The 12,981-nt window shown below is 42.2% G+C and overlaps 1 protein-coding gene across 6 annotated transcripts in view; it reads left to right on the forward strand.

The window, feature by feature from the left end:
- The first annotated feature begins 465 nt into the window (after nt 1-465).
- CHD1L (chromodomain helicase DNA binding protein 1 like) overlaps nt 466-12,981 on the forward strand; it is a 71,924-nt gene continuing 59,408 nt past the window's right edge. For 4 of the 6 annotated variants that reach the window (XM_036272042.1, XM_036272044.1, XM_036272043.1 and 1 more), the window contains exons 1-3: nt 8,369-8,481; nt 11,950-12,056; nt 12,605-12,719. Coding sequence is in view for 3 of the 6 variants with exons in the window: in XM_036272041.1 (XP_036127934.1) it covers nt 12,715-12,719 (5 nt within the window). In the remaining 3 variants the exon portion in view is untranslated. Of the gene's footprint in view, nt 618-8,368; nt 8,482-11,949; nt 12,057-12,604; nt 12,720-12,981 lie in introns of those variants that run through there. The other 2 variants (XM_036272039.1, XM_036272040.1) reach the window with 2 other exon arrangements.

A 12,981-nucleotide genomic window follows, 5' to 3' on the forward strand; every position in this document is an offset into this window, starting at 1 on the left:
ACTACGGCCTGCAGTCAACAGGAAGTAAATAAGATTTCAGGGCAGAAATCAATTCATTATTAGTGTAAATTGAAAGCACTCTAGCCTTTAGGATCTCGCCGTGAATCGCTTAAAGGCAGGGACGTGTCTCATTGGATTCTATAGCCCCAGAGCCTAGCAGAGCGCCTGGCACAGGAAAGTCAATTTGATTAAGTGAATGACGAGCACATGCCGACCCCCTAAGAGCGTTTTCAGGCGAGCAGCAGAGCGCGCATGAGCACAACCAGAAGCACAGGAGCGCGAATGCCGTGCTCCGCGGGCACCCGGCTGCAGGAACCCGATGAGTCTGAAGGGTACCTCGGCCCAGCCGCTCAAATCCGAACTTAGCGCTGGACGCGCCCCCTGGCGGCGGCTGCGCCCGCGAGTCGACCCATTTGCGTCGGGAAGGAAGCGCCCGAAGCAACGCGGGACGACGCGGGGCGGAGCCTCTCCGGTCCCGATGGAGCGCGCGGTGGCTGCCGCAGACCTGGGCAACTCTCCCGGCTTCTTACAGACCCTTCAGACCGAGAGCCGAGCGGAAGCGGCGCGGGCAGGGCCGCGAGTGCAGGAGCAGGACTTAAGGCAGTGGGGGCTGACAGGTCAGTGGCCACGGGCGAACTTCCGCCCGGCCGGGCAACTCGCTGGGACTCCCCTCTCCCGGGCCGGGACCCCGCGCCACGAACGGTGCTGGGCGCCGCGAGGGGAGCGTCCTGCGGGCTGTTTCCTGCGGACCACAGGGCCTTCCCTTCCCGGCCCTGCGGTGGGGCTGGGCGGAGGGGAGCCCCGTGGCCCGGCGTGTGCAGCGCGCGGGCTGGGCGGACGCAGGCAGGTGGGATTCCGGGCGCCCGGCATGGCCCAGGGGAGAGGGAGCGTGGTGAGGCCTTGTCCGAAAGGGGAGGCTTTGCTCGGAAGAAGCGGAGGACGTCCTGGCGTCCCCGGGCTTGGGTTTGGTTTCTGTGCTGGTGGGTTTGCAGGCCTGGGCTGAGGGTTTCCACAGTTAGTTCTGTGAAACTATCGGAACTCGGTTTCCAGTTCTAGGTTTCTTCGTTTACTGTGCAAGCGCGCTTCTGAAGGAATCGTCCCCCGCCTAATCCCCCCACTGCTATATTTTATTATTGTTGTTACTATTTATCCTCACCCGAGGATATTTTTCCTTTGATTTTTAAAGAGGGTGGAAGGGAGAGGGGGTGGGAAAGCGAGCGAGCGAGAGAGAGAGAGAGAAAGAGAAAGAAACAGAAAGAGAGAGAGAGAGAAACAGAAATATCAGTGTGATGATTGGTTGCCTCTCGCTTGCGTCCCAGCCGGGGCAGGATTGCACCTGCAAGCCAGGTACCTGCCCTTGACCGGAAGTGGAGCCCGGGGATGCACAGGAGAATGCCCTAATCACAGAGCCACACTGGCTAGGTCCTCCTTGCTGTATTTTAAAATATGAAATAAGCCAAGTTTATCAGTTCATCACTGCAGGTAACTGTCCATCTTACTTACGCTAGTCCTCCCTTTCTTAAAAGTCTCCAAAGAGCAAACCGTAATTCCCCAAGATCTGCAGGCAGCAAGGCTGAGGGATCTTGTGCCAATGGAGACTCAGGTCCTATTTCCTGACCTGCACTTGACCTAACTTCTCCCACCTTGTTATATTTCTTTATAAAATGGGGAACGCTGTGAATGTTTTAACTGTATGACAGAACTTTGGATCAATAATAAGGATGTAGTGGTTAAATCATTATTTATTGGGTGCCATGGAGAGCCACATACTATAGGTGTTGCTACAGAGATGAGCATAACAAATATGGACTCTACCCTCATAGAACTTGTGGACTAGGTTTTGTGAGTGCTTTCAAAAGTACAAAGAAGTATTTATTAAACTCATACTATGTGCTAAATGTCAAGGAAGTGGGAAGTTTTGTTATTTTTGGATGAAACAAAAGGTGCAGTTTTGTGTTCAGCTTAGAAGTATGGATAAAGGATAGGGATGAGTGGATAGAAGACAGACATGAAAGAGAAAGACCTCTTCCTTCTCGAGTCTCTGCATTTGTAAGGAGTGTGTGTCCAGCTTAAATATGAATTTATGGACTGATGTTTGTGTTTGGTGTATCTTATCTCAGATTTATATGTTTGTGTGTTTGCCTATTACCTTGCATTTTTTTACATATGATACTTTGAGAACATGTGCGAGAAGGATAGATAAAATGATTGACTGTAGATAATATACTCGGAGAAATGTGCATGTGGATGTGTGCCTATTTAGTGAAAATGAGAAGATAAGTTGCAAATTTGTGTGAATGAGTTAGAGTAAGTAACTGACATAGACAAATGTGGAAACTTCATGATGGAAATGCATATATTGATAGTGGAGGGAAAGAAAAAAATGGAAAACAGGTATAGGAAAGGAATAACCATTGGCTATTATAACTCGACATTCCTATTCTGTTTACCAGAATAAATTAATATTCTGAGAAACTTTTTTGTGAGTTGGTTAAAAATACTTACTGATTTTTATTTTTATTCTGAATACAGAAGTAGTACATGTTCTCTGTACAACATTTAGGATAATTTTCTGTGCATAAAGAAAAAAATTTAATCTCCTTACTACTCTTACTGTTAACATGTTGTTATGGACCCTGCCAGCCCCTGTTTCACACATGCATATTTCTTCCTTTTTCTTCTTTTCTGAGTCAGAGGAGTGAGCCAAGGAGAGGTACAAAAATGGGGTTTCATTTTACATACTTTTTTGGAAACCATAATTAAAAAAGAATTATTATTTACTTTTCTTTGATATCTCTTTTGTGGTTATAGAGTATTTCACTGTTTGCATGTGCCATAATTTATTTAGCCACCCTAAGTACATTTTTGCTGTTATAAATAAATAATACTAATAAATATCCTTGTACCCAAATATTTATTAGAACTATGCATTTTAGTTCCTCAAAGGCAGTATTTGTAGAATAAGGAGTATGCAAAATTTTTTCTTATTTTCCTCACTTTCACTAATACTGATATTTTCCTTAAATATGCTTTTTTTTAATTGTGTTTTTTTAAGATAAAGAGGAAGGGAGAGAGAGAGAGAAAAACATCGATGTGTGAGAGAAACATCAATTGGCTGTCTCCTGCATGCACCCCACGGGGGATCGAGCCGGCATGTGCCCTGATCCGGAATAGAACCAGGACCTCTCAGTTCATGGGATGATGCTCTATCCACTGAGCCACACCTGCGGGCAACACTGTAGGGTTGGGGGTTTGGTGGATGAACAAAAGGTAACCTTAAGATATGCATTCTTGGGATCTGGCCAGCCAAGAACCAAAGTATGCATGTGAATAGATAAGGTTTGTCTGTAGGGTAGGAACACCACCCTGTCTGAACTAAATGTATTGAATAAGTGTAAGTGTGAATACATAAAGTTTGCAGGTCAAAGGGTTGGAACACTGGCTGAAACAATGGGCAGAAAACCCAGGTGTGAATGGATTTGTTTTTGTTTTTTAATCTCCTGAACTGGGCTTGGCTGTATGGTCAGCCATCTAAAGGAAATAATAACCTAAAACATCATGTAACCTGGGGAACTACTTTGCAAATAAATTGGGCTGCATCCAGAGATCTGGAGCATTTGCTCCCTTGCGATGCTCCCCCTCACTCAAAGCAGTGTCTGTAGTTCATTGGGTTGCGCCGAAAGGAACTTGATTCTGTTTTTCCTCCTCAAATGTAACAAATTATTCACTTTTTGGAAGCTGATAACTTGAAGCATTATTTTCTTCAGTATTTTTCCCAGTGATTCAAAAATTTTCCAGTAGGTCTTCCTCCTCTTAAAGGTGTTATAGCTGTATCCCATACATACCAGTGAACTTCAGAAACCCAAAATATATTGGATCATAATGATATGTCAGGGCTGCTCTCTTTTGGGGATATGCAGACTTATTACTTATTGTCGTTTCTGTCTGCTTTTCATCACTTGTCATCCACCTGAAAGGTGGTCAAGAGAATTTAAACAATTCTTTGATGGACGTTGCAGATGGACACCCTCAAATTTGTTCCTTCCCCATGCCCTATGCCTGTGTTACTGCATCCTAGAGGCTGAAAACAAAAGACTACGTTTCCCAGACTCCCTTGTAGTTCTTTTGTCATGTGACTTGGCTTCTGCCAAGTAGATGACTAAGGAAGTTGTAAGGGGGAAAGTGAGGGAGAAACCAGTGTTGGAGGGATTTGGGTTTTTGGCATTTCTCTTGGAGACTAGTCCTAACTTCAAGGTTTGGTGGATCCCTAGTACCCATTTAGTTGGCACTGATGGCAGCTGAGGTGGTAGGGTCCTCGAGCTGACAGAGTAATGGCCTTCTGGTTTTCCTCCTCTAGGTAATTTATCATTTTCTCTGGGTACTTTCAAGATACTTTGTCTAGTTTTTAGTAGCTTAATTATGACATGTGTTGTGTATATTTCTTTGGGTTTATTCTGTTCAAAGTTCGCTTAGCTTCTTGACTCTGTAGGTCTTTTGCCAAATTTGGGGAGTGTTCACTCATTATTTCTTTGAGTACTTTTCAGCCCTGACCTCTTTCTCCTGTCTTTTTGGGATGTGGTTTTAGTATTTTTTTTTTTTTCAAAGAAAGAAAAAATAGTTTAATATTGAAATGGCTAATGCAGAGGCAGGGAGCTCATGCTCTAAAAAAAGTCCCTACTCCCTGACAGCATATAGGTTACAGATTCTATAAGGCAAAGTCACAAGATACCATGGGTTAGGGGTTTGGGTTGTGCTAGGAGCTGATTGATCAGAGGTGAGGTAAGGGAAATATAGTTGTCCCTCACCACTTTGCGCTTTGACATTCATGGCTTCACTCTGTCCCGGTCTTTTCTAATACTATATTGTATTTGAAAAAACTGCGATAGAGCGAAGCCCCAAATGTCAAAGGGTGAAGTGGCGAGGGACGACTGTATGTAAATAAAGAATCCTACTTTGCGGAAATTCAGGAAATTCATTTATCCCGGTAGAGACTGGAACTGTAGAGACTGGAACTGATTAACCGTGATATCGAGGGCTGACTGTAATTCATTTGTTCAGATCTTGAGGACAGCTCTGAGGTCTTTTCCTGCTTTCCTTTGTCTGGGCTCAGGGGAAAATAGCCAGGGGGTCATTCCACCTCAGGGCTCAGGAGCTGAAATATAATTTAGGTCAAGATGTTTACTTTAGCAGCACCATTAGTCAGGTTTGCGCTACTGTCTTCTGTTGCCTCAGGGGTTTTGATTATCAAGGGGAAAGCTACTGTCTTTGTAGCAGGGTAATCCTGTCATTGTCAGTAGGTTTTCTCTCTGTTTAGGTTAATTTCTATTGATTCTTTCCTCTCTTCTCTCTATTCTTCTGTTGAGCCCATCCAGAGAGGTTTTATTTTGGTTGTTGTATTTTTCAGTTATAAAACTTCCATGTAGTTCTGTTTTATAACTTCTACTTCTTTTCTGAAGCTATTAACTGATGTAATTAGCTAGTTATTAGTAATAGGAAAGGAGTAAAAGGGAGACCAGACATTATAAGCATGGCCACCTGGGCAGCTTCACCTGGAAGCTGCAATTTCACATTCCCCAAGGAACCTCTGGTCCATACACTGTGGGAAGGGACTGGACAAAGGGGAAGATGGGCTTATGCATAGTAAAGTTGGGGTGACTTAAAGAAGGTGCTTGCTGGTCAATATAACAGATTGTTGGCTAGAGGGAGTGAAACCAACTGCAAGTGCATGACATCTTAGAAGGTTAAAATCTGCAGACAAAGGAATTCTCTCTCTCATTCCTCTGGTTTTGCTCCTGCTTCCTTGCACTTGCCCATGTTCCCTCCATAGCCATGTGGCCTTTGAAGCCACATGGCCCATGGCCATGAGGGCCCCAGATGCAATGGACTACAGCTGGGAACACAAACTGAGCTAGCCTGATGCTGGACTGGACTGTGCAAATATGGAATGGAAACTCTGAGCAGCAGCTTTAATCCTAGCTCTGCAGAAGACAAAATTGAACTTTTTCCTTGGTGGGACAGAGGGAGATGGGACCTTGTAAACTCAGGGGTTTAATTCCACACAAATAAATACCACTTTTTCTACCATGCAAGTCTCAGAAAATTCCTTTTCTCGTGATATTGCAAGAAGCCCACTTCCACCAACATCAGGGGGGACATGGAGAGCTCCCCACCAATGATAAAGCTTTTTATTTCTTCAGTTGTTTCAAATTCATAATTGCTCGTTGAAGCATTTAAAATCATTGCTGCTTTAAAACATCAGGTAACTCTAACATCTGTGTCATCTGGGGGTGTTGGCATCTAATATCTTTTTTCATTAGGTTTGAAACCTTCCTGGTTCTTGGTATGAGTGATTTTCAATTGATACCTGGACACTAGTAAATTATGTAATGAGACTCTGGATCTTATTTAAATCTTCTGTTTAACTGTCTTTGTTTTATGCTGCTCTGGCAGGGGAAGGGGGTTGTTGCCTTGTTACTGCCAGGTGGAAGTAGAAGTCCAGGGCCCCCCCTTTCAGCCTCTGTTGACACCTGAGGATAGAGAGGGAGCTCCTCCGTACCTCTGGTTGAGGATGAGAGTACTGGCTCCCCACTTCGTCTCCACTGACACTGTAGGATGGTCTTCTGGGCAACGATAAAGGTCCTGAATCTCTACTAGGCCTCCTATGACACCACTTGTGAGGGTGGCAGGTGAGAGGGTTCGTTATGATTTACTAGAGGTAGAAGTCCAGGCATTTCTGGGTTTTACATTTTTCACCTCTAGTCTCGGATATATGAGGCAAAAAGAAACCTGAAATGTATCACCTTGTTGTTCCTGAGTTCTCTAGCTGGGCTGCCTCAGGCTTCTCTCCACCTTTTCAGAGGTGACTTATGTTTGTTTTCTTTGTAACATTCAGGAGTTTTAGTTGAATCAGCAAGAAGAATGGGGAAAAGAAAATCTCCATCTTCCCAGAAGCCGGTTTCACATTTCTGTCTTCATTGATTAGTTGAATTTTCTAACCTGCACGGGGGTTTTGTTTTTAGAATTTTTTTTTTAATCCTCACCTGAGGACTTTTTTTTTTTTTTGCATTTATCTTCAGATAGAGCAGGAGGGGGAGAGGGAGGAAGAGAGAGAAACCTCCACGTGAGAGAGACACATGGAGTGGTCGCCACCCACATGACCCCAACCAGAATCGGGGCCCGGGACAGACTACAACCTAGGTACGTGCCCTTAGCGGGAACCGAACCCAGGACTCTCCGGTCTGCAGGCTGACACTCTAACTGCTGAGCCAAACTGGCCAGGGCTGCATGGGATTTTATAAGTATTAAATGAGGTAACTTATATGAAGTGTTTACTATTCTTCCTGGTTTTTAGTAAGTGCTTAGTAAAAATAACACATTTTTAAAAAATGTTCTATAATTATATGGCCTAATTTCTTTTGAAAAAGTCATGAGTTCCACCCTGGCCGGTTTGGCTCAGCGGTTGGAGCGTCGGCCTGCGGTACAGAGAGACCCGGGTTCGGTTCCTGCTAAGGGCATGTACCTCGGTTGCAGTTTGTCCCTGGCCCTGGTTGGTCGTGCGGGTGGCAGCCACTCGATGTGTCCCTTCACATCGATGTTTCTCTCTCTCTCTCTCTCTCTCCCTCCTGCTCTATCTGAACAAAAAATGGAAAAATGTCCTCAGGTGAGGATAAAAAAAAAAAAAGAAAAAGAAAAAGTCATGAGTTCAAACCAGGAAATTATATTTTTGTTAATAGTTAGTAGTATGCTTGGGGTCTTCCCTGCTCCCAAGATACAGCTATTCTCTGAAATTGGATTTTCTTTCCCCAAGGGGTGGGGGGAGGGGAGAGGCAGCAGAAGCTCCACTGGATTAGAGATGTTTCCTTCTGTTTTTGTGCACTGTTAAACACCCTCTGTGCAACATCATTTCAATCTTAACAGCATTACACCTCTCTTGAAGCATTTAATCTAGTCCTCATTTTTTTTTCTTGCAAAATATAAATGGTTGCCGTTAAGCAGACACATGTACAATTCATGTGTTGCTGTTTGTGGTTATGTTGTATCAGTAATGCCTCATTTCCGAGAATGGACACTGGCATGAGACTCAGGCAGCATAGAAGCCAACTCCCAAGTTGACTTTCTCATCTGTCGTATGGATCCCATAACACTGATAGGCTGTTTTAGGGCTTTGAATATAATGAATAAATCTGCTGAAAAAGTAGTTTGGAAGTCAGCAAATGTTTATATATATGTAACTTCTCAGCAGAGACTATGGCCAGTAATTTTGGGTTATAGGGATTTAGGCCATATTCTTCAGTTGAAGTCTTAGAACCTAGTCTGTGCATGCGCTGACATGTTTACTCTTTGAACTTGCTGTATTTTTTATTTCTAGGGATTCACCTACGCTCTTATCAACTGGAAGGAGTCAACTGGATAGCCCAGCGCTTCCATTGTCAGAATGGCTGTATCCTGGGAGATGAGATGGGTCTGGGTAAGACCTGCCAGGTATGTTACTTACCTCTGGTTGAGGGTGAGAGTACTGGCTCCCCAGGTGGTCTCCACTGACAGTGTAAGGTGGTCTCACCTTCACTGAAATACCTTCTTACAACTTCTTACTGTCTTTAACTACTAGTATGTACTTTTATTTATTTATTTATTTATTTATTTTTTATCCTCACCCGAGGACATTTTTCCATTTTTTGTTCAGATAGAGCGGGAGGGAGAGAGAGGAAGAGAGAGAGAGAGAGAGAAACATTGATGTGAAGGGACACATCGAGTGGCTGCCACCCGCAGACCAACCAGGGCCGGGGACAAACTGCAACCGAGGTACGTGCCCTTAGCGGGAACCGAACCCGGGTCTCTCTGTACCGCAGGCCGACGCTCCAACCGCTGAGCCAAACCGGCAGCAAAATGCCTGAACCTTTATTCAGAGATGAGGACCATGGAGTTGACTTTTCTAGTCATGGGGACAGTTTTGGACTGTGTCATCACTACCCTTATCTTAGCCCTTGACATGTAGAATTTTAATTACGGGGCAGGGTTTTCTCTTGTAAAGCAAATATACCTACCTGTCTCAGGGGTCAAATTGTTTCTGTCCTCCTTATCAACCCTGGATCATAAGTTAGCTGGATCATTTCTAATATTTCCCTTTCTCAGTGAGTAGTAGGATTACTTCCCATTTTTCTGGCATGCTAGAGAAGTGAAGAGGAAGTACCTTATGTTTTCCAAAATGCCTTGGGTATAGTCTAGGGACCTGCAGAATCAGATGTGGCCTCTGTAGGCATTGATAAGGAAGTGGTGTGTTGAGACAGATGCTTCTGGTAGCCCTGTGTTGACATATGTCAGTAGTAGGCTTGGACTGATGGAAAATCCAGACACAGACACCCCTTGGGTTAGATATAGAAGATTTACTTGTCTACAGGACGCCAAAGGAAGTCAGTGCAGTCAGGATACACAGCAGAGACAACTTGATCAGAAACCACAGAAGTGTAAGTTTCTTTATACCTAAAAGGTTTCACCAGTGAACACACAGAATGAGTGAAGGTCTCGTTAGTCCTTTTAGAAACTCAAGTGCTCCCTCCACCCCTAACCTCACATACACAAGCATCAAGCTGAAGGAGTTCTGCAGGTAGGCTAGTCTTTCCTTGTGTTGGAGACTAAGGAAGGTACACCTCATTAGTTTTGGGGTTATTCAGAATACAATAGGACCTTCAAGTATGGTCATAAGAGGATATTTCTCAGGGAAATAAATCTGGCTTTAGTATGTTCCCGAACTGAGACCTGTGGAACTAGAACAAAGGTAGGTTTCCTGAGGTCTCTGGGAGCCAGGCTAACAGACCCTGGGACCAGGTCCAAGCCTTCCTGGAGTCTCCTTTGCCTTGGACGTTGGAATTGCCCTGACTTCAGTAAATTCAGAGCCAGCAAATTTTACTTGTCCTTTGCCTTTCCCCAGAGTGTTACTGTAGTTCTACTTTTAAGCGCCCTACAAATATACCTCCAAATTCATCATGCTAAAATTTTGTTTAGAATTTTTGCGTCTGTGTTCATGAAGGATATTGGTCTATAATTTCTTTCTCTTGTAATGTTTTGTCTGGTTTTGATATTGTGGTAAAGCTGGACCCATAGAATGAGTTGAATATTTTCTCCTCTTTAGTTTTTTAGAAGAGTTTGTGTAGAATTGTTTTTGTTTCTTCCTTAAATGTTTGGTAGAATTCACCAGTCAATCCAAATTAATTATGTAGCTATATCTGGTTTAGAGTAATAAAATAATTTTTTTCTAAATAGTACCCTCATCAAAAGCTAGACAGAGTGGTTTTAATCCAGTAAGCACTTATCTATTTGGTGATTATTCTGGGCACAGTCTGGAATGGAAAGTGATAGATAAAGAAGAAAATTATTTCTATTATAAAATTAATGTAATCTCAAAAAAAACCCCCCAAAAAAACTACCATCCCTTAACTACAGTACTCTAACTATAATCATGAACAGCAGTGTATGTTTTACAATGGTTGAAATTATAGTGCATTTATAGTTTGTATTTTAGTAATCTAACACTGTCACTGTAATTTTTCATTTTATTTTATTCTTTCCAGTCATTATTATTTTTTTAAATCCTTACCAAAGGACATTTTTGCATTTATCTTCAGATAGAGCGGGAGGGAGAGAAAAGGAAAGAAAGAGAGAGAAACATCAATGTAAGAGAGAAACATCAATGTAAGAGAGACACATCAACTGGTTGCCACCAACACCACCCCAACAGGGGTGGGGACAAACTGCAACCATGGTATGTGCTCTTGGCAGGAACCAAACCTGGGCCTCTCTGGTCCGCTGGCTGACCCGGCCAGGGTCCAATCATTATTTTTTTTTATTGGCTGCTTAATATTCCATCAAGAGAATTAATCATATTCTACTTAAATGTCTTATAGATGAGGAATGGTGAGTTCCCCTCTTTTTGTGCTACTTAAATTAACCTCAATGTGAACACCTTTGAGTATTTGCATTCTTAGTATTTTTGTTTGTTTATTTGTTTAGGATATAATATTTATTGTTTAGGGTATAATAACAAGACAAAAAAGCCTGTACATGTTCAGTTCAGACTCACTCATTATAGGCCTAAGTATGTAGTACACATCAGCAATAATGTAAATTTTTTTCCCCAAATATTTTTTGATCTGAGGTGCATTCTCAGTATTTTGGATTAAATACTTAGAATAGATTTTCTTAGAAACAGTTCAGCATTTGGGGATGGGGGCTTCTCAGACTTTTTGTTTTATAAAAGAGAGCTATTTTCTCTGTATATCACAGAACCCTTCTAAAGATACTTTTCTAGTTAAAAGTGTGTATAGTCATATCCTATAGTAGGCCTATTTGGCTTAACAAAAATTTTTCATTTCGTACCCCTACTTAAGCTTATGAGGCACTATTTAGAATGTCTGCTCCAGGAGAGCTAGTAGTGTTATCTGTTTTGTTCATTGTTGTATACCAGTGCTCAGAACAGTGCTTAGCAAATAGAAGATGTTCTGTAAATGGAACATAGGAGGGAGGAAGTTAGGAAGGAAAGAGAACCTGTCAAGCAGCAGAGACCACCATGTGATTGGTTATTTTTACACTCATATCCTGACACTTGCTGTATGTTTTCAGAGTATTCCTGATTTCTTGTGCATTAATTGCATTGTTTTAATTGATTTGTATTGTCTTTCCTGATTTTTTCCTTTGCATTAGAGGTTCAGTTGCATAAATATTGAGCACCATTGTTTGTTAACTATTGATATAATTGAGTGCCATAGATTTCTTGGGCAATTATATCGAAGCTTACATGATTTCACTCTAGGAATGGATGACTCTCCTAATGTGTACATTATTTTTTGTAAATCTAGTCTTCTGTAAGAGTTTGTGTTCTTTACAAGGTTGTGGGAACTTTGTGTTTTTTTCTCATGTGTAAATGTGATCAAAACTGCTTTTTCTGTGTTTCAGACTATTGCTCTCTTCATTTACTTGACAGGAAGATTAAAAGATGAAGGACCATTTCTGATTCTTTGTCCCTTGTCTGTCTTGGGCAACTGGAAAGAAGAGATGGAAAGGTACAGAGCAGATGTAGCTGAAATTTTATTTTTTGCATTGATTAAAATTTTTCTTCTGAGTGATATGTGAAATATGATAAAACAACATATTGTCCTAAACAGTGAGTTAATTTTTTTTCAGAAAACTCTGACCTGAGGTAATGTAGATAAAGACTGAATATCTGAGGGGAGGTGGGTCCAGTGGGTATTGTTGTTACTATTTGGCAAGTTGAAGGTCAGTCCTTATTTGAGTAAATTTTGCTGAACTAAAGGAGAAACCATCTTTTTCATAGTGACATAGGTAGTAACCAACATGGAAAAAATTGTTTTCTTTTTAGAGTTAGCACAATGCTCCTTTTTTAAGATGTTCATCCAACCCTTCCACCTATTCACACAGGGACTAATCATTACTCTAGATAGGGTGGAAGAGTTCCAGGACTCTTTCTGATTGCAGGGCATCCTGAGGTCTGCACATCTGTAGTCCTTCCCTGAAATGTAATTTTCCAGATACGCGTGCCCTTTACTATGGCTTTGTGTTTATGTGCATCTACTTCTTTTCTTGGATTCAGATTTGCTCCAGGTCTTTCCTGTGTAATATATACAGGTGACAAAGAGGAGAGAACCCACCTACAGCAAGACCTAAAAGAGAAGCCAGGTTTTCATGTGTTGCTGAGTACCTATGAGGTATCAATTTGTTTCTCTACAGCAAGAACTCTTAACCTGGGACCTTAGAAGTTGTAGAACCCTTTGGAATTATATTTAATGATTTTTGAGAGCACACATTTTTCTGAAAAGTCTACTTTAATTAGATTCTCAGAGAGTAGATATGACCAAAGGAAATGAAGGACCATGGTGTTCTGTATTAGTTAGGTATCTCTCCCTCTCTTTCCTGGTGGATCAAAGTGGGAGGCTTCCCAGGGAGGTGGCACTTGAGCTGCTTCTTGGT

The sequence above is a fragment of the Molossus molossus genome, unplaced genomic scaffold (assembly GCF_014108415.1).
Source record: "Molossus molossus isolate mMolMol1 unplaced genomic scaffold, mMolMol1.p scaffold_m16_p_20, whole genome shotgun sequence".
NCBI lineage: Eukaryota > Metazoa > Chordata > Mammalia > Chiroptera > Molossidae > Molossus > Molossus molossus.